The 21,324-nt window shown below is 47.2% G+C and overlaps 2 protein-coding genes across 3 annotated transcripts; both read left to right on the forward strand.

The window, feature by feature from the left end:
• The first annotated feature begins 2,439 nt into the window (after positions 1-2,439).
• Positions 2,440-4,441, forward strand: LOC141026471 (protein ANTAGONIST OF LIKE HETEROCHROMATIN PROTEIN 1-like). Its single transcript, XM_073503105.1, has one exon. The coding sequence runs from the start codon at positions 2,654-2,656 to the stop codon at positions 4,064-4,066; it is 1,413 nt and encodes a 470-aa protein (XP_073359206.1). The 5' UTR covers positions 2,440-2,653; the 3' UTR covers positions 4,067-4,441.
• A 13,828-nt stretch (positions 4,442-18,269) lies between these two features.
• Positions 18,270-21,108, forward strand: LOC109761993 (protein phosphatase 2C 53). 2 transcript variants are annotated; one of them, XR_005760549.3, is made up of 4 exons: positions 18,270-19,399; positions 19,495-19,600; positions 19,958-20,679; positions 20,824-21,108. XR_005760549.3 is itself a non-coding variant. In XM_040392795.3 (3 exons), exons 1-3 carry the CDS (start codon positions 18,644-18,646, stop codon positions 20,326-20,328), a joined length of 1,233 nt encoding a protein of 410 aa, XP_040248729.1. In that variant the 5' UTR covers positions 18,270-18,643; the 3' UTR covers positions 20,329-21,108. The 2 variants fall into 2 exon arrangements, 1 of the variants encoding a protein (XP_040248729.1); XM_040392795.3 differs by having other exon boundaries at positions 19,958-21,108.
• Positions 21,109-21,324: the final 216 nt, after the last annotated feature.

Raw genomic sequence — 21,324 nt, forward strand, 5'->3', positions numbered from 1 at the left:
CGGCATTCTCCCTCTTCGTGTAAACCTTGTAAAATAAGAGAGAATAGACATAAGTATTGTGACGTAATGTGTAATAACAGCCCATAATGCAATAAATATCGATATAAAAGCATGATGCAAAATGGACGTATCACTCATCAGAATACGTGTATATTAACGCAACCATCAATACGTGACATATATTTCGCCGACAATCTTGTGGCGTTTACACCGACACGGATACATTACCTCGTCCATCATTTCATTCCCTCCGAAATCAGAAGGAAACCGGACGCAACCAGACTCATCACAACGAGCGGCCATCAATCCTTGGCATCTATTCCCTCCCGTGCGCTGGCACGACATTCTCTGTGCCTCCACATTTCCTCCTAACAACCGTCACGAGTGTTTACACTCGTACATTGCCTCGTTCATCGTGCCACTCGCTCAAAAACACAATTTAAAAACACTTATTATATTTCATAAAAAGAATAATATTTTTTTGGAACAAGCTGACCACACCTTGACATGCCTGGCATTTAGTTTCACACTAGAAAGAGATAAAGAAACGTGTTGTTGTCTAATGCGCTCATACCCACCTACCTAAGCCAAATCCGAACCCAAACCAAGACAGACGGAGGAGACAACCTTTCTTTGCTCTGCTCTGCTCCAACAAATTTCGGATGTCGGAGAAACTTTGGAACTCACACTATTCACACCTAATTTTATATTTCTTGCCACGAGCTCCTCGAATGTCCAAACTTCATGAAATTTTGCACGTAGTTTACGCACAGGAGCATCTTGCATCACTATTTGTTTTGGATTTTTTTTTGAACTTTTTTCCTTTTAACTCACGGTACTGTTCACCGGGCTCATCTGAGCCAGACTCTGGGTTAAATTATCAGACTATTAGTACTTGGCATCCATTTTTCGCTCTCGAAAGTATGTTATCACACCTTTTTTTAACGAATAGTATGTTCTTACACCTAGACCCATGTGTTACCTTGTTCGCTATGCCGTCTCTTCTAAAATACTAAAAGAAAAAAAAAACTTAGCTTACCGCAGCCGTGTTCAGGATTTCCCCTCGTTCAAAACTAGAAGAAAAACCAGACGCAATGCCACACATTTGCCAACAAAAAGTTGTTTCAGACATAGTTAATGCCGCCATGTGGCCAAAAGTACATTTCGTTCTATTCATATGGGCATGGCATTTTCTCTGGATCACATATATGATTCACATCCACGTTGCCACGTTGGCTTGTTTCTCATGCCACTTTTCTTAATTCAGAAAGAAATTGGCTACAATAAGATTCATTTGACAATAACAAATCATCACAAGACGTAAATTAGTACGACCATCAGTACTTGACATCCATTTCTCGCTCTGCGCTTGCACTACATTCTGCGCGTCTTAATATTGTCTGCCTATCGCACTACACAGGTGCTTACACCGCCACGTTGCCGTATCCATCGTGTCATTTCCTCACAAATTAGAAAGAAGCTGATTGCAGTTAGACTCATTTGCAAATAACAACTCACAGTAAGGCATAATTTAACACAACCATCAACACTTGACATCTATATGCTCCTCTCCGAGTTGAAAGGACAGTATATTTCCTCTCCATGCAACATTAACGCAACTGTCATGTCCTTCCCCATTTGCCAATAACAACTCATCACAAGTTAATACCGCCATCAATATGTTCCTCTCCACTTTGACAAGACATTCAGCATTTCCAGACAGGTGATTACACCCGTACATTAACTCATTCATCATGCCCTTCCCTTTGAAATCAGAAGGAAACACACAACAACTAGACCCATTTGCCAGTAGTAGCTACTCACAAGAGCATAAGTTAATACGACTGTCAATATTTGATATACATTTCCTTCTATCTACGTTGGCATGCCATTTTGCCAGGCTCAATATTTCCTCCCGATCAGACGACACGAGGGTTTACACCGACACAAATACATTACCTCGTTCATCATATTCTTAAATGTGAAATCACAAGCAAACGCATGGCAACCAAACATTGTTATCCCACAACTCATCAAAATACGTATATTAACACAGCCATCAATGTGTGACATACATTTCGCCCACAATCTGGTGGCGTTTACATCGACACCGGCACATTACCTCGTCCATCATCTCATTCCCTTCGACATCAGAAGGAAACCGGCGGCAACCAGAGTCAACACAACGTGCAGCCATCAATCCTCGGCATCTATTCCCTCCCCTGCGCGCTGGCACGACATTCTTCATGCCTCCTTATTTCCTCCTATCAACCGTCACGAGTGTTTACACCCGTACATTGCCTCGTTCCTCGTGCCGCTCGCTCAAAAACACAATTTCCAAACAGTTATATTTTTCATATAAAAAGGAATAATATTTTCTTGGAACAAGGTGACCACACCTTGACATGCCTGGCCTTTGGTTTCACACTAGAAAGAGAAGAAGAGATAAAGAAACGTGCTGCTGTCCGATGCGCTCACACCCACCTACCTAACCCAAACCCAAATCCAAGAGAGACGGACGAGACAGCCTCCCCTGCTTTCCTCTGCTCTGCTCCTACAAAGACCCGAGAGAGCCGACGACCACGACCTCTCCCTCCCCCTCCCCCCTCCACCCAATAGCGAGAGCTTACCTTCTCCCCCCATCTCTCCCCCGATGCCCAATCGCCGGCGGAAGCGCGAGCCCGACGACGGAGGGGCCGCCGCAGCCGCGGCCGGTGCCGGTCGCGCCGGCGGGGATGAGAGCAAGAGGGATCTTGATTTGCGCATCACCAACATCCTGGCCGAGTACCACGCGCCCCGCCCCACCCGCCGCGCGCTCCCCCTCCTCGAGCTCAACGGCCGGCTTCTTGCGGAGGAGGACGAGGAGGGGGAGGCCGAGGTCGTCTCCCCGCTCACGGCGCCGGCCCCGGCCCTCCCGGTCGTGGTCGTCGACGGGCGGCCGTCCAAGCGCCGGGTCGTCGCCGGCGGGGGAGGAGGAGGGGACGAGGCCTCGCCGTACCAGCGCCGGCTGTGGGTCAAGGACCGGTCGAGCGAGTGGTGGGAGCTGCGGAGCAGCCCGGGGTACCCGGAGGCGGAGTTCCTGCGGGAGTTCCGGATGGGCCGCGCCACGTTCGGCATGGTCTGCGACGCGCTCGGCGCCGCCGTCGCCAAGGAGGACACGGCGCTCCGCGCCGCCATCCCGGTGCGGCAGCGCGTGGCGGTCTGCGTGTGGCGGCTCGCCACGGGCGAGCCGCTCCGGCTCGTCTCCAAGCGCTTCGGCATCGGCATCTCCACCTGCCACAAGCTGGTGCTCGAGGTGTGCGCCGCCATCCGCTCCATCCTCATGCCGCGCTTCCTCCGGTGGCCGGACCGCGGCTCCGCCGCTGCCGCCGCCGTCAAGGCCGGCTTCGAGGCCAGCTCCGGCGTGCCGGACGTGGTGGGCGCCATGTACACCACCCACATCCCCATCATCGCGCCCAAGGTGCACGTCGCCTCCTACTTCAACCGCCGGCACACGGAGCGCAACCAGAAGACGTCCTACTCCATCACGCTGCAGGGGGTGGTCGGCCCCGACGCCGCCTTCACCGACGTCTGCATCGGCTGGCCGGGCTCGCTCGCCGACGACCAGGTGCTCGACAAGTCGGCGCTGCAGCAGCGCGCCGCGGCCGGGATGATGGAGGGGTCCTGGGTGGTCGGCGGCGCCAGCTACCCGCTCACCGACTGGTGCCTCGTCCCCTACACCCACCAGAACCTCACCTGGACGCAGCACGCCTTCAACGAGAAGGTCGCCGACCTCCGGGGGGTGGCCGTCGACGCCTTCTCGCGCCTCAAGAGCCGCTGGGCCTGCCTGCAGAAGCGCACCGAGGTGAAGCTCCAGGACCTCCCCGTGGTGCTCGGCGCCTGCTGCGTGCTCCACAACATCTGCGAGGCCAGAGGGGAGGCCATGCCGCCGGAGCTACGGGTGGAGGTGGAGGACGACCTGGCCGTGCTGGACAACCCCGTGCGCTCCGACGCCGCCGCCAAGGCCAGGGACAAGATCGCGCACAACCTCCTCCACCGCGGCCTCGCCGGCACAGCCTTCTTCTAATTAGCTACTGCATCATCTTGATCGGTTCCATTCGGTTCAACGATCTTGAGCTTAATCTGCTCATTCCACTCGATGATTCGATCCAAACCCTGTCAAAGAATCGAATTTTCAGTTGCTCAGTAGTAGGAGGGCCCTAGTTAACTCGTCGTATCCCAGGAAAGAAAGAAAGAAAGAAAGAAAGAAAAGAACTTTTACACCGTGTGGAAGAAACATACTAGCAGAGGAAGGAGAGAAGATCCGATTGTTTGGTTCATTCTTCAGTTCAACTACTATTTGTTTGTATATAAATTTTTGGACTTGGTTTTGGTGCAGACAATCAAACAAATGTCTCTGCTTTGCTATGCAATCTTAATCTTTGGTCAATCTTAATCTTAATCTTGTTTGACCTCAAGTTAGTTTTCCTCTCTTTCTCTCTTGTTAGCTCCAATGCTAACAAGTCTTGTTTAGAGTGTCGTGTGTGAATGTGGCATAGTTTGGTCAGTCAAATAACTAGGCTGATTCGGATTTAGCAGATGTCCAGGTCCAGGTCCAGGTCCAGGTTCAGGTTCAGGACTGGGTGTTGTGTGAACACATGCGTCAGAGGAATACTCACACCGCAAGAAAGCAATCCTGCTATACGGACGATCCAACACTCGTACGATTAGAGACAGCCCAAGATAATTCAGTTTGTGGGCCACACCATGCAACAAATTTTACAGTCTGGTCTGGTCGTACAGGCATAGCAGTTTCGGCAAGAAAGAGCCCACAAGTGTCAAAAAGTCCCTTTCTTTCTTTGGAGGACCAGCACTAGTGAGCCTTCTTCTTTGAATAGTGTCAAAATGATCCCCGTCCTAAGCATGTTTAGGTACACCATATCTATATCTTTAAGACAAATCTAAGACGTGTAATTTGAGATAGAGGTTGTATTTTGAAGTTCTAAAAAATTCAACATGGTTATATGGATGTGGTTAGTCTATTTTGATCTGGCATTACGCACATACCTACTTATCTAAATCCGTAGTAGCTATAGTCTGTCATAGACTGTTTTTTCAGTAAATCTTCATTTGGGGCATATAAATTTCTAAGTGTGCATACTAGCTTTCTATAGCAATAAGAAATATTATGTCGTGCCGTCGGCCGACTTTACGTGGAAGAACCGTGCACCCCTCCAATGCCGTTTCTTTGCTTGGCTTGGCTTGCCTTGCGAAACAGGTGCTGGACCTCGGATCGCCTCGCTCGACGCGGCCTTGATCACATGGAGACGTGTCCCTTCTGCGATCAAGAGGAAGAGACAATTGGACATCTCCTGCTGGACTGCGTCTTTGCACGGCAGGTTTGGATCGTGGTGGGACACGGCCTTGGGCACGCTATGTGGGCTCCAGCAACGAGCACTTTGCTCTCTGATTGGTGCCAAGTCATCAACGATACAGGCCAGAGAAAGAAGGACGCGCGCGCGATAGCCATTCTTGTAATGTGGGAGCTATGGAAGCACCGAAACGCGATTGTGTTTGACCGGGGCACACCTTCGGTGGAGCGACTTCTGGCCAGGATTGAAGCCGAGGGCAGCGCATGGAAGATGGCCGGGATCATCAAGGGCGATATGTCCTTTGGGGTAGTGACAGGGTGGGCGAGAGCGAGAGTGTAACTTACAAGAGTAATACCATGGAGCGGGCTGGCATAGCCTTGGACTTGGGTGCATGTAATATGTAATGCCAATGGTGGAGGGGCTCTCTCCCCGTTCTCCTTCTTTAATAGAAAGTATGCACGCTCGTGCATATTTGAAAAAAAAATTTCAAAATTTCAGTTGCTCATAGTCAAAGAACAGAGAGAGCTTGCCCCATGTCAAAGAAACTGAGCAAGACAACAAGGTTTGTTTTCTTGTAGCTTTGTTTAAAGTGTTGTGTGTGAATGTGGCATGGTTTGGTCAGTCAAAATAGCTAGGCTGAGTTGGATTTAACCGGGTGTGAACTCTTCCCAGGAATACTGACAGTGCAAGAAAGAGCACACAAGTGTGCTCTTTATTAGGGTCGATTTTTATTCTTCACTTGCCTGCATAGTCATAGAAGAGACAGAGGGAGTGAAGCCTGAGTTTTGGGAGGTTGTTAACTTATATCCTAATAAATGATGAAACACAAGGAAAATGATTTACACCATACAAAAAACATGAGAAAAGACGGGCTTTTTTTAATTTAATTCTTTGTTTTAAGTGAATTAATCCCAAATATGTCATCGCTCTCCTACCTCGCTCCTCGATTGATGATAATGCCCTTCCCCCTTTCTGCTTCGTCGGTCATTAGAGGCTTCTTGAATTTCCAATGCCCTATTTCATATTTATTTTCTAAGCGCAATCTAAAAATTATCCATTCACTGAAAATTTGTTCGTTTTGGTTAGTTTCAATTAGATCCAATCCCAAAAGCCATCAAAGGCAATATCAGATTAGATGGTTTCCCCTCTCAAAGCGTATAACATCAAATTTGGTAAAGGTCTGTTACGGTCACCATATGAGCGTCATCTCTCCCTGAATAAATTCTAAACAGACGACATTGTTAGATTTCGACGACTGAAAGAAGTGAGGGACACATTATTCTAAATTGAGCATAACAAAACACCCTGATCAAATGGTTTACTAGCAAAATTTGACCATTTTTGGAAGTTCATTAAAGGCGACTTAATGGAGTTGCTTAACTACCTCCACGATTAGTAACCTTGAGCTCTTTAGATTGAATTTCGGTGAAACAATTTTGCTACCAAAAACTACGGAGGCTTGTCGAATCCAACAATGTGGACCCATATGTCTTCTTGACGCTAGCTTCAAGATCTACACAGAGGTGGCAAGCAACATGACAAAACGGGTTGCTGACTATGTCGTCCAATGCATCCGAGTACCTCATAATTCATCCCTCAAATCCATACAAACCATGCAAAAGAGTTCCTATGCACTACGTACACCACACTAGCCTAAATTAAACTTCGTCGCCGGAGATGTCCATGACGTCCGTGCCGGATAGTTGGGCGCGTCGCAAGGCTCGGGCTCCTCCTCCTCATCCATATGCGCGAGCATGTCGTCGGCATCCGCCCCCTTTGCCTCCTGCAGATGACGGCGCTTAACCTTTGCCGCCAATTCTGATCGGAAGTAATCGAGGAACGCGTGCTGCCCCGCCTCCAAATCCGCGGCCCCATCGTCCCCCACTTACTCCTCGTGCTCCTCCTCCCCATACTCCTCGTGCTCCTCCTCCGCGTCCTCCTCCTCCGGATCTACCGCATCTGGAGGTAGCCCCGCGGCGATCCGGGCATCGCGCCTTGATACGTTGCCTGATGGGTGTGGGGGCATGGCTACTAGTGGAAAGAGGCAGATGATGGACGGGAGGGGGAAATGTGGATGGGTAGGGTATCAGTTCCGGCGGTCGGCTTAAATAGCTGGGATAGGGCACTACGCGGACCGCCGTAGCGGGGCCACGCGGCGACGGAGGATACACCCATCGTACTGTTGGTTTCTGGGCAATTTCGTGTGAGACCCGGCCGTCAGGCCGACGTGGCGGACGCACCCGTGTCTTCGCATATCCAATCCATATTTGGGCTGGATATGAGGGATGCCGATCAGCCCGGGCGTTTGAAGTGGCCGTCCGAGTCAGGTTTTTCTGACCGGCCAGTGACCGGGCCATCTGCCTAGGCGTTTGAGGCGCCCAGCTGTAGATGCTCTAACATTGCCGATATTTAAGCTTTGGCAAAAATTGGAGGTACGGCCCGGTCCGGCTGGTTACATCAAAAAAAAAACTATACAAAAAGGATATGGACATCTGCGTTATCAGACAGACATCGGCGTCCTCTATTGAATTCTGCAGAGTTAGACGAATCTTACAACCGATCGACTATGAGACAGGCAGCAGTTGATCCTGCAACGAAAACGAAATAAGTAAGCTAGGACTCAACCGATGGCTCGATGTGTTTTCCTTTGCTTGGGATGTGCTGCTCCCGTGAAGAATCCCAAGAGCCCACCCAAGGCCAGATAGCTAGAATTAAACAAGCCTCCATAGAAGCCGTTTGTCGCGTGGATGTTTGCGCCTGCAGCCAGGATGATAGTACGAGAATTGCAATCATAATTAATCAGAGAAAACAACAGAAAGCAGCTGAGCGTTTTGGCGCGCCAGAGTGCCATCGATCAGCTTGTCCCGTTCCCACCTGGCAGCTCCTCTTTCCCCTGGTAGCTCCTAATGCATCAGCGCCAAACGAGTCTGTACGTATATGTTGGGATTCTGAGGCAACACAGAGTAAGATTGTATTCTTAATGCATGCGTACAATAGATAGAGAGATAATAAAACTAGAAATTTGGCTTGAGTGAACACCCAATGAACACCTACTAGTTGAATTTATATATATGCACGTGCGTGTTGTCTTTTGGTGAGGCCAATTAACGTCGTTTTCAAGAATAAATAGCTCAGGAAGGTGCCATATTTGTGCCCTATGCTAGTAATCAGTTGGTTTCAATGCAATAAGCTCTTTCAATGCATTAGGAGCTACTACTATAAGGAAATCCTTGGTTTTCACGATCGAGGCGGCGGCGGAGGGCTTAGCCTTATATGTTGCCGAGTCCCTCACGATCACGCCTCTATTCAACGTGTCTCCTCTCCGTCTATGTGTACGTGGCATGTTTAAAGAATCAAAATTTTCAGTTGCTCAATAAGTGGGCCGTAGGAAAGAAAGAAATTTTTACATCATGTCAAAGAAACATGCTAGCAGAGCAAGGAAAGAAGATTCAGTTGTTTGGTTTGATTCTTCGGTTCATCTATGATCTGTACATAAATTTTTGGACTTGGTTGACAAACAAACAAATTAAACAAATGTCTTTGCTATGCAATCTCTGGATGCTCTTGTTTGACCTCAAGTTTTCCTCTCTTGTTAGCTTCAACTGCAATGCAAGGCTTGTTTGTCTGTGGCTTTGTTTAGAGTGTTGTGTGTGAATGTGGCATCGTTTGGTCAGTCAAATAACTAGGCTCAGTCGCATTTAGCGGGTTCAGGTTCAGGACTGGGTGTGAACTCGTCTGAGGATTACTTTTTTTCGATAAAGGACATTTCATTGAATAGATATATCGAGATGATACAATCATGTCAAAAGAAAGCCCGGCCTCTGCATAGCTAGATGCACACAGCCAAAAAATCCAGAGCACCCTAAAAATAAAATAATTTGATACAATGCCAAGCAATAAATCGTGTCCAGCCTAAGGAGCGGTAGATCCTATCCGTAAATCACACCGCCATCCATGGGGGTAGAAAACCTCCCTGGCCGTACGCTCCAGCCGTGTAGACGCCATCATAAAAATGTCCCTGTCTTCCGGCTTCTGCAGGATAGACCAAGTACGGAGCCATCGTGTACAAACATGAATAACCTGCATAGGAGATGAGACACATTTATTGTTAAAAACCACATCATTCCTGGTAAGCCACATTGCCCAGCATAAGGCCGCCGCTCCCACAAGAATATGTGCAGAAAATTGTTTATCTATACCCCGTAACCAGTTGCCGAACATATTCCGTGCACTACGTGGTGGATATAAATTCGAAGCTACTTGGACCGTAGCCCAAACTGCCCGAGCGAACTTGCACTCAAAAAATAGGTGTTTGATAGACTCGTCATGTTGGCAAAAGACACATGTCTTGGAGCCATGCCAGTTACGTCGTGCCAGATTATCTCTAGTTAGGATGACTCCTTTGTTAAGAAACCAGAGGAAAATCTTCACTCTTAGGGGAATTTTTAGCTTCCATAATTTCCTGTTATCTACAGGAACATCACAATGAACCATTGCATCATACATGGATTTGACCGAAAATTTGCCATTCTGATGCAAGTTCCATCGAAAAGTGTCCGGATCATCTGACAGTTGAATGTCCTCCAGGCGAGTGAGTAATTCATTCCATGCTGTCAGACGAGTGCCCAAAAGATCCCTACGGAAAGAAATATCGGGGTTTTCCTGTCCTAATACTTGTTTGATCGTGACAAATTTATGTCGGACGATCCGGTACAAGCTCGGATATTGCACCATTAGGGGAGTGTTCCCTAGCCAGGTATCTTCCCAGAAACGAACCTGAGCATCGTCCCTAACCAAGAAGGTCCCAAATTGGAAAAAGAATTCCTTGGCCTTCATGACACCACTCCAAAAATGTGAATCCCCAGGTTTCCAATGAATTTGAGAAATGGCATTGGATCCCACATACTTGTTGCGAATGATTTCCTGCCATACTCCATTCTCAGTGAGTAATTTATAGACCCACTTGCTGAGAAGAGCGATATTTTTAATCTCAAGGTCTTGGATTCCCAGGCCCCCTTGGCTTTTAGGTCTGCATAATACGCTCCACCTAGCCAGTCTATATTTCTTGGTTTCGTTATCACACTGCCAAAAAAATCTGGATCTAAAGTAATCTAGACGCTGTAGAACCCCTTTCGGCAGGTGGAAGAATGACAACATGTATAAAACCATGTTGCTTAGGACAGAATTGATCAAGATCAATCGCCCCCCATAAGACAAGAGTTTGGCCTTCCAACTGGCTAAACGTTTCTCAAGTCTCTCTTCCACATGCCTCCACTCAGCGATAGTTAAACGCCGATAGTGTATGGGGATACCCAGATACCTAATCGGAAACTGCCCGAGCTGGCATCCAAAAATGTCGGCATACTCGGGTGCAGATTCTGCAGCATCTCCAAAGCAAAAAAGTTCACTCTTATGAAAATTAATTTTGAGACCAGAAAGTTCCTCAAAGGCACATAAGAGCAGCTTGAGACTTCTTGCTTTATCAAGATCATGATCCATAAAAAGAATCGTGTCATCGGCATATTGTAGAATGGATAGACCATCTTCTACCAGATGTGGGATGACCCCGCTAATTTGACCATCCAGCTTGGCCCGCTCCACTAGGGTAGCTAGCATGTCGGCCACAATGTTAAACAGAATAGGAGACGCGGGGTCGCCTTGGCGAAGCCCCTTCCTTGTCTGAAAATAGTTGCCAACGTCTTCATTAACTTTTATGGCCACACTACCGCCAGAGACAAAGCTCTCTACCCAGCGGCACCATTTTGGTGAAAACTCTTTCATGCGTAAGGTTTGCAACAAGAAGGGCCACTTAACTTTGTCATAGGCTTTCTCAAAATCAATTTTAAGAATGACACCGTTCATTTTTTTCCGGTGCAGTTCATGTACAGTTTCGTGCAGGACGACCACTCCATCTAAAATGTTGCGACCTTGCATAAATGCTGTTTGTGTGGGTTTTACGACATGGTCAGCTACACCGTTCAACCGATTAGTCGCTACCTTCGTAAAAATTTTAAAACTTACATTGAGAAGGCAAATCGGTCGATATTGTTGAATACGACTAGCCTCCTTAATCTTAGGCAGTAGGATAATTTCCCCAAAGTTTAAACGAGAAATGTCAAGGTCCTCGAAATGCAGTTGGTTAAACAACTGAACCAAGTCTGCCTTAATGACGTCCCAAATGCATTGATAGAACTCTGCGGGAAAGCCATCCGGTCCCGGTGCCTTGTTGTGTTCCATCTGAAACACAGCGGTTCGAATTTCCTCCTCAGAAAAAGGAGAGGTTAGGAATTCATTTTCCGCTTCCGTAACTTGAGTGATGTCATGAGTAACGGATTCATCTAGATGAAAATTAGTCTCGGCTGAAGGCCCAAAAAGGTATTTGTAAAACTTAGTGATAAAATTTCTAAGTGGTACGTCCCCCTCTATTCGGCCTTCCTCCTGGTCAAGGGCGAATATACGCTTCTTTCTATGTCTGCCATTGGCAAGCATCTGAAAGTATTTCGTATTATCATCACCTAGCACTAACGAATCCGCCTTGCTACGTTGGTACCATTTAATCTCTTCCTCACGTAGTAGGTGGGCAATCTGCTCGTTAAGATTGCTTTTTTGCTCGATCTCAACAGCAGACAGAGGCCTCACCTCCGCTATTTTATCAAGGGAATCAATTAGGGTAGACAAACGCAATTTTTCTTTTTTATAAATTCCAGCAGTATGCTTGGCCCATCCTCGAAGGAATCGACGCAGGGAGCGGATTCGATTATTCCATCTTTGGATGGGTGTGTTACCGCGGGGCTGGCGTGCCCACACTTTCTTAACTAGCTCCTGAAATCCCTCTCTAGTGAACCATCCCAGTTCAAATTTAAACTGGTGGCGATTCGAACTCGGGATTGGTTGTCCAAAATTGATTAGCAACGGAGCGTGATCCGATAAGGCCTCAATTCTTTCAAGTGCCCGAACCAATGCTAGGGGATATTTGTATTCCCAGTCAGTGGTAACTAGCACCCGGTCCAGTTTTTCAAAGGTCGGCACCGAACGGTTGTTGGCCCAGGTATACTGACGACCAGACATTGTGATTTCTCTCAGATCGAGGCTGTCAATAACAGCATTAAAGAGGAAAGGCCACCTAGTGTCAAACCGATCGTTGTTTTTTTCCTGCTGATATCGAAGGATGTTGAAATCCCCCCCGATTAACATGGGATGAGGATTGTTTCGACAGGTATTAACCAGCTCTTTTAGAAATGCAGACTTAAACTCCTCTTGAGCGGCACCATATATAGCCACCAGACTCCAGATGAAGTTGTCGGACTTATTTCGAAGGTGGAATTTAATATGATACTCCCCCTTTCTCGTGGACAATAGTTGCAAGTATGTAGAGTTAATACCTAGCAATATTCCCCCGGACCTCCCGGTCGGCGGTAAGACGTGCCATTCGTAATCAAAACCACATGAAAAGTGGTCCAAGACATGTGTTGGAAAATCACGTTTACCTGACTCAGTGATAGCCACAAAGTCCAACAAATGATCCTTTACACAATCGGCAATGTGTTTGTGTTTAGCCAAGTCACCAAGACCTCTGCTATTCCAGAACATGCCTCTCATGATGAACCAACTTTATGTTTAGAGACATTTAGTTTCTTAGAAGAGCGCCCTCTTTTCTTTGCTGAGTTAGACTTATTCTTGCGCACTGACGCGACAAGCTCAAAAAGCGTAGTGTCGCGTACAGTATCATCAAGGTCTACTTCAGTCGTGTCTTTAACCAGATGAGAGAGAAGCTTGCCTTCATGATTGGCATCAGCATCCTCATCCTCCTCATATGACACGAGAGGGTCGACAAAGCTCGAAGACTTGGGAGCAACCGTAAGCCGGTCGAACTCCACTTGTTTTAGAGACTTGACCGAAAAATCTATCTCGTTCGCATTACGTCCTAGTGACACCCCAAGTCTACTGACAGTGCAAGAAAGAGCAAGCAAGTGTGCTCTATTAAAAAAAGGACCCATTTTTCTTCTTACTTTACTTGCTCGTAGTTATAGGAGAGAGAGAGAGAGAGAGAGAGAGAGAGAGAGAGGAGAGGCGTTGCAGCAACCGAGCTCCACTGCTCTCTATATTTAAACATTTTGCAATTTGGGTTTTTGAAGTTTAAAAAATGTGAAAATTTTCCCGGGGATACATATACACATTCTGATTACACGCGTCAAGTTTTGGTAGAAATCTCGTTTTGTTTTGGGCTATAGGAAAATAAATAAATTTTTGACAGTATATAGCATAAAAAGGGTGCCATTTCTGTTAGAAATTTCTTTTTTTGTATTTCCTAAAATACAAAGTATTTCTTTTCCTTGCGTGCGCCGGCTGTATTTTTGCTTAAACCGGCGAAAAGTGAGGTCGTGGGGGCACGGCTGGGGCATTTTTATGTCGCCGGTGCTAAAAAATGGCCCCTGAGGGGCGTCCTGGGGGCATGGGTGGAGATGCTCTAACGACGACGAGGCTAGTCCAGGCGGCGGCAGCAGCGGCAGTGACGAGTCCAGGCGGCGGCGGTTGCTGGCTTGTGTGCCTCTCCCCTACCATGCGCGTGTGGACCTGAGTGAAAGAGTAGTGCGGGCATAGGTTAGGGTTGGTACTCGGCTTTCTACTGGGCTGGCGTATCCCAGTCGTGTCATGAACGGGGAACATGCCGCATAGGGGGTTTTTTCTTTCTTTTTTAAATCAAAAAACAAGATACTCCATCGATACGTGTATGCAGCTGTACCAGCCGTATCGGTGTATCAGCGACGTACATGACATGCATACACATATTTTGTATGTATCAGTGCTTCGTAGCAAATTACACACGAGCCCTGTTCTTTTACCCGAGAATCGGACCTTTGGCCAGATTATTCTAGAATCTTAAAATCATATTTCTTTTTTACAATCATAGTTATTTCTACCCTAACCATAGCTAGGATTGTCAAAGAAATATAGCTTCAAGTTTCTAGAAGAATTTAGGGGGAAGTCTGATTCGCAAGATTCTACCAGAATCGACCAAAAGAACTAGGCTAGCGTTGCCCATGCTGCATGCACCGAAAATGCAAGGAGCCTCTTTGATACCGGCAATCATTTCTTAATGGCAATAGATAATTTTTTAACCACAACGTACATTTTTTATATACATAAGAAACATTTTTACATAGATGTTTAACATTTTTTAAATGCATAATCAACTTTTTTAATATATGTTGTAAATTTTTGGTATACATCAGGAACATTTGTTTTATATAAGTTAGTATTTTTTTTAATACATGACAACATATTTTCCGCATACATGCCAAACATTTTTCTATGCACATTTCACATTTATCAAATGCTTGATTAACAATTCTCAAATACTTGATTAACATTTTTTAAATGCTTGATTAACATTTTTTTAAATACATGATCAACCTTTTTCATAAACATTATATATTTTTTGTATACATTTTTCGTATGCATGAGAATTTTTTTTCTCTATACACATTAAACATTTTCATATGCTTAGTTAATTTTTTTTCCAAATGTTTTATGTAAAGTATTTTTGTAATATACTCCCTCCGTTCCTAAATGTAAGACATTTTAGAGATTTCACTATGGACCACATATGAATGTATAGACATACTTTAGAGTTTAGATTCACTCATTTTGCTACGTATGTAGTCTATAGTAAAATCTCTAAAAGGTCTTATATTTAGAAACGGAGAAAATATATATTTATAATATTTTAAATTTCAAGTAAAATAAAACAAAATGCAAAAAAAAGGAAAACGGAAAATATACATAAAAAACGACAGTGGCTTGTGGCTTCCTGCGTGCTGGGCCAGTCCATTTAGTGAGGCGCCTGACAGTGCACCCTACATCCTGCTAACAGCAACGCCTAGGCGCGCCCATTAAAGAGGGCTTCGCAGCCGTCTGAGCGGTTGCTATCGCTTGCTCATGTAAAAAAAGGCTCTGTTTTTTTAATGTTTAGAAAATGTGAAAAAGTATCATATGTTTTTGGTTAAAAGCCATAAACTTGTTAAAAAAATTCATGAATATAAAAATGTCTGTGAACTCAAAATATTGTTCACAAAATATTAATCTATCCATGAATTTCAAAATGCCCATGAATTTGGGTTTTTCATTTATTTAAAAAATGTTCATGGCTTTTAAAAAATTCATGATTTGAAAAATCATGAATTAAAAAATGTGAATAATGTTTAAAATGTTCTTGATTTTAGTTTTTAAAATTAATAAATTTAAAAGTTTTTCACAATTGCTTTTTGCAAAACTTTAACACGTTCACGAAATTTATAAAAAGTTAGTATATTTTTACTAATATAAACAACAAAAAGCAAAAAAGGAAAACGCTACTCCCTCTGATCGGAATTAATTAACGCAACTTCTATACAACATTGTATAAAATTATTGTATAGAGGCGGCTTCAAATCCATAGGAATACCCTAAAAATTATTTAATTCATGGAAAATAATTAAAAAACCCAGAAAAAAACATAGGAAAAGAAAGCCGAGGCCAGCCGCGCCTAGTGAAACGGTGGAGATGTGGCACAAAAATTACAACAACAACAAAGCAAGTCGCCCAAACCAAGGAGCAGCCAACCGCCCGAAAGATTAGGATCGCACGAGGCGATCTAGGAGGCGACGAGGGTTCCCGGCGCGCCGCCAGTGATGCCGTCGGTTCCTCTCTCTCCGTCGGCCGCTCCGGCGGCGGGAGGGAGGGGGAACCTCGGGTCTGTTCGCTAGGTGGGTGTGTGGTAGGGTTAGGGTTGAGGGAGACGCTGCCGAGGCCGTTGCGGTGGTGTCGCGTCGGAATAAGTTTCTCCGGGCTCCGTTCGCGGTCAGGCGAGGCTTTTGCCTTCGTCTAGGAGCCAGTGGGGTTGGGGATCCCCGGATCTCGTCGAGGTCGCGGGCTATGGTGGCTGGAGGTCCATCGGCACTGGCCGTTTGGGTCCTTAGATGGGCGATGGAGGCAAGGAGACGAAGACCCTTCTTCTTCCTTGTTGGTATGATTTGCTGCTGTTGTTCTTCTCCTTCCTCTGCGCTGATGCTGGTGGGAGATCCTGCTTTGCCCGGGCAGATGGCCCGGCCGCGGTGCTGGACCGGTCGGATGACTCGAGTTCTCTTCCTTCCGGAAGGGACACTTTTCGCGGTACTCAAAGCCAAAGATGGCGACGGCTGTTGCAGGTATGTTGGATTGATGTCCATGCTCTCTCAGCGCTGGTGTCAAGAAAGGAGGAAGCAGTGTGGCGGCAATTGTACTGAGGTCGAAGATGATGACCTGCTTGCGATTGGTTGCAGATCCTTCTGCTGCAGGGGTCTTCTCTCAACATTCAGGGATGATGACACAGGGCTCCGGAGATCTTCTTGTGTTATGATTGTCTTAGGGTACTCTAGGTGTTCATGGTCCTTTGTGTTTGCGTTTCAGTGTGCTTGTAAGGGTCAACTACTTTGTACTGATTCGTGATATAAATGATAAAATTCTCAAAAAAAAGCATTTAGTCCCAAACAAGTTGCGATAGGTTAGAGATGAAACCTTCGCGATCAACTCATGGCTCTGGCACATGGATAGCAAGCTTCCACGCACCTCTGTTCATAGCTAGTTCTTTGGTGATACTTTAATTTTCCAGGTCTCTCTTTACGACGGACTCCTCTCATGTTAAATTTGGCCTATCCCGACCTCTCTTGACATTCTCCGCACGGTTTAGCCGTCTGCTATGCACTGGAACTTCTGGAGGCTTGCGCTGAATATGCCCAAACCATCTCAGACGATGTTGGACAAGATTCTCTTCAATTGGTGCTACCCCAAATCTATCTCAGATATCATTATTCCGGACTCGATCCTTCCTTGCGTGGCCACATATCCATCTCAACATACGCATCTCCGGCACACTTAACTGTTGAACATGTCGCCTTTTAGTCGGCCAACACTCAGCGCCATACAACATTGGGGGTCGAATCGCCGTCCTGTAGAACTTGCCTTTAACCTTTTGTGGCACTCCCTTGTCTCAGAGATGCCAGAAGCTTGGCGCCACTTCATCCATCCCGCTTTGATTCGATGGTTCGCATCTTCATCAATACCCCCATCCTCCTGCAGCATTGACCCCAAATATCAAAAGGTGTCCTTCTGAGGCATCATCTGCTCATCAAGGCTAACCTCATCCTCCTCACACCTAGTAGTACTGAAACCACACATCATGTACTCGGTTTTAGTTCTACTAAGCGTAAACCTTTTCGATTCCAAGGTTTGTCTCCATAACTCTAACTTCCTATTTACCCCTGTCTGACTATCGTTAACTAGCATCACATCACCTGCAAAGAGCATACACCATGAGATATCTCCTTATATATCCCTTGCGATCTCATCCATCACCAAGGCAAAAAGATAAGGGCTCAAAGCTAACCCCTGATGCAGTCCTATCTTAATCGGGAAGTCATCAGTGTCGACATCACTTGTTCGAACACTTGTCACAACATTATCATACACGTACTTGGTGAGGGTAATATACTTTGCTGGGACTTTGTATTTCTCCAAGGCCCACCACATGACATTCCGCGGTATTTTATCATAAGCCTTCTCCAGTTCAATGAACACCATATGCAAGTCCTTCTTTTGCTCCATATATCTCTCCATAGGTTGTCGTACCAAGAAAATGGCTTCCATGGTCGACCTCTCAGGCATGAAATCAAACTGATTTTTTGTCACGCTTGTCATTCTTCTTAAGCGGTGCTCAATGACTCTCTCCCATAGCTTTATTGTATGCCTCGTCAGCTTAATTTCACGGTAATTAGTACAACTATGAACATCCCCTTGTTCTACTAGGTGTGTGGCACAAAAATTACAAAAGTGAAAAAAAGTCCAATTCGCTTTATACTACTACTACTATAGTGTAGAAAAAATGCAAAAAAAAAAAAAAAGAAACAACGAGCAGACGGTGCCGCCGGGCGGTGGGCGGCCGAGATGCGACCACGCGACCCGAGGCTGTGAGCCGCCGGCCGGCCGTCCATCGGCATCGCCTTGCTTCGTCCCCAGGGCAGCTCCCGTGCCCATGCCCGCGCACCCACCCACCACCAACCACTCACTCCCTTCTCCCCCTTGCCTCCGTCACCATCTCCGTCTCCAGCTCCATCCATGACTACCCAGCACCAGCAGCAGCAGCAGCGCCAGTCCACGGCCGCCTCCTCCTCCTCCTCCCCACCACCACCGCCATGGCCATCCCTTGCTGCCTTGGAGGATGCCGCCGCGCTTAGGCCTAGGCTTAGGCTTGGTCTTAGCCCCGCGTGCCCGTCCCCATGGACGCCCTAGGCGCCGCGCTGCCGCGGCTCGCCCTCGCCGACGCCGACGCCGGGCCGGACGACGCGTGCGGGAGCCCCTGCTCCGTCGCCAGCGACTGCAGCAGCGTCGCCTCGGCCGACTTCGAGGGCCTCTTCTCCCCCTCCGGCGCCGACGCGGCCCCGCCCTCGCTCCTCTCCGACGACCTGCCCGCGGCCGCCGCCGAGGCCGCGGCGGTCCCGGGCGGCGCCTGCAGGAGCGTCTTCGCCCTCGACTCGCCGCCGCTCTGGGGGCTCGAGTCCGTCTGCGGCCGCCGCCCGGAGATGGAGGACGCGGCCGCCGTCGTCCCGCGATTCTACCGCGTCCCGCTCTGGATGGTCGCCGGCGACGGCGCCGCGGTCGACGGCCTCGACCGCGCCTCCTTCCGCCTCCCCGCCCACTTTTTCGCCGTATACGACGGCCACGGCGGCGCCCAGGTCGCCGACTACTGCCGGGACAAGCTCCACGCCGCGCTCGCCGAGGAGCTGCGCGCCGCAGAGGACCGTGTCGGCGGCTGCGACGACCTCAGCTCCCTGGACTCCAAGAAACAGTGGGAGAAGGCATTCGTGGACTGCTTCTGCCGCGTGGACGCCGAGGTCGAGGCGCCGGACAGCGCGGGGTCGACGGCGGTGGCTGCAGTCCTTTGCTCGTCCCACATCATCGTCTCCAACTGCGGGGACTCACGGGCGGTGCTGTGCCGGGGCAAGGCGCCATTGCCACTCTCTCTGGACCATAAGGCACTGTCATCATTCATCACATTTGCTCATTGCCCCTGCAATTGCTTGAGTTCATCAGATACACTGTCTGAATGTTGCGTTTATTCTCAATTCAGCCCAATAGGGAAGACGAGTATGCGAGGATCGAGGCTCTGGGCGGCAAGGTCATCCAGTGGAATGGATATCGAGTTCTCGGTGTTCTTGCCATGTCGCGCTCCATCGGTACGCAATTTTCTGCTCCTGAATATTTCAGAGCAAGGTTATGTACTACGTACCTTAATTAGGAAATTGGCTATGTACCTTCAATCTCATTGAGGTCAACGCTTAAGTGATTTTAGGTAGCGAGTTCCTAGTTCTTCTCTGTTCTTGGAAAAATTGTTGGTGATATCTGAATTGTGATGCGTGGTTCAGGAATCTGTCTATTTTGGCTGGCAAAAGTTTCATGACTGATACCAATTTTTGACATTTGTGAACTGTAGTTTCATACCAGTTATGTTCACTGTAATCCTCTGCTCTGCTTTTCTTCTGAACTTCTGAACTGGATTCCTGGTTATGGTTGTGTTGTTGATCTACTTGCAGGGGACAGATACCTGAAACCGTACATAATCCCGGTCCCCGAGGTGACGGTCGTTGCCCGGGCGAGAGAGGATGAGTGCCTCATCCTCGCAAGCGATGGCCTCTGGGACGTGTTGTCGAATGAGGAGGTGTGCGATGCCGCTCGCAAGCGAATCCTACTGTGGCACAAGAAGAACGCTACCGCCGCCTCCTCCATCTCCCGAGGAGGAAGCGGCGGCGACGGTGGCTCGTCGGATCCCGCCGCTCAGGCGGCCGCCGAGTACCTATCCAAGCTCGCCCTCCAGAAGGGGAGCAAGGACAACATCACCGTCCTCGTGGTCGACCTCAAGGCGCATAGGAAGTTCAGGAGCAAGACTGACAATAACAACAGATAGTTATAAGCAACCTATAGGAAGCTCAAGACCAAAACCTGATGACAGTAACAGTGCATATACAAATTATTTTTTGTTTCAAGTAGTTAGATCCGAAACATAAAAATCATATGCACAGATTTTCTTGGAAAAAGTGCTTTTAGAATAACATAATTGTGTTGATCCTTGCACATACACTGCAGTAGAAACTAGCAGTTAAAGTTATATTTTGAAGACCCATGTCAATGTTCAAAATGTCACCTTTTCATGTCGTCCTCTTCGTCTCCGTGTCTTTCTCTTCGTCTCCGTGTCTTTCTCCGTCTTGTCCACCTCCTCTCCGGCACCGGCATGTCGTCGCCCTCATTTCCCATGGAGGTAAGCACCTTACAACGACCCTCCCATCCTTCCATTGTTATTGGTAGGTCATTAGATAAGGAATTTCCTTAACAAGCTCTCAATCGAAGGTGTCATCGCTAAATATCCACTGACTACATTCTCAATTGGTTTATTTTCTTGCAGTTGTGGTTGCCTCTAGGACAGTGGAAGGACAGTGCGATGACAAGCGCGGTGTTTAGCAACATTAAGTTGATCCACTACATCAACAGAAGACAGCCGTCAGACTAATCTTCACTGGCCGCGTGCCTCATTTTGCTTTATTTCTACACTTTTGCTAGATGAACGAGCCATGGGTTGTAATATGTTGATACATTTTTCGTTTACTTTGCTGTTAGAATCTCATGTTGAGCACGGTTTATGTCTTTATTAGTTTCAAAGTTGGGCACGTTTTGCATATTTCGTCTAAAAGAAGTAGTATTGGGTTTATTAGATTCTCTCTCTTCAATCTTATGTTCCCTTTTCCTGGAATGGATAGAGAATCCTCTCTGGCAAGGAATGGAGATATACCTTTACTCCAAAAAAAGTGGAAATGTTCTACTAGATGGTAATACATTGGGGAGAGAATATCACATGGAAACCAAATTTCAAAGAAAACTTTGTGGAAACCACTTATGAAAGTTTGAA

Source organism: Aegilops tauschii, chromosome 1 (assembly GCF_002575655.3).
Source record: "Aegilops tauschii subsp. strangulata cultivar AL8/78 chromosome 1, Aet v6.0, whole genome shotgun sequence".
Lineage (NCBI taxonomy): Eukaryota > Viridiplantae > Streptophyta > Magnoliopsida > Poales > Poaceae > Aegilops > Aegilops tauschii.

What these genes read in the sequence shown, in the direction of transcription:
- LOC141026471 (XM_073503105.1), top strand. Translation starts at nt 2,654, where the DNA reads ATGCCCAATCGCCGGCGGAAGCGCGAGCCCGACGACGGAGGGGCCGCC.
- LOC109761993 (XM_040392795.3), top strand. Translation starts at nt 18,644, where the DNA reads ATGGACGCCCTAGGCGCCGCGCTGCCGCGGCTCGCCCTCGCCGACGCC. An exon ending in CACTCTCTCTGGACCATAAG is followed by an intron (nt 19,400 to 19,494) that starts GCACTGTCATCA and finishes TTCTCAATTCAG; the next exon opens with CCCAATAGGGAAGACGAGTA. An exon ending in TGCCATGTCGCGCTCCATCG is followed by an intron (nt 19,601 to 19,957) that starts GTACGCAATTTT and finishes ATCTACTTGCAG; the next exon opens with GGGACAGATACCTGAAACCG.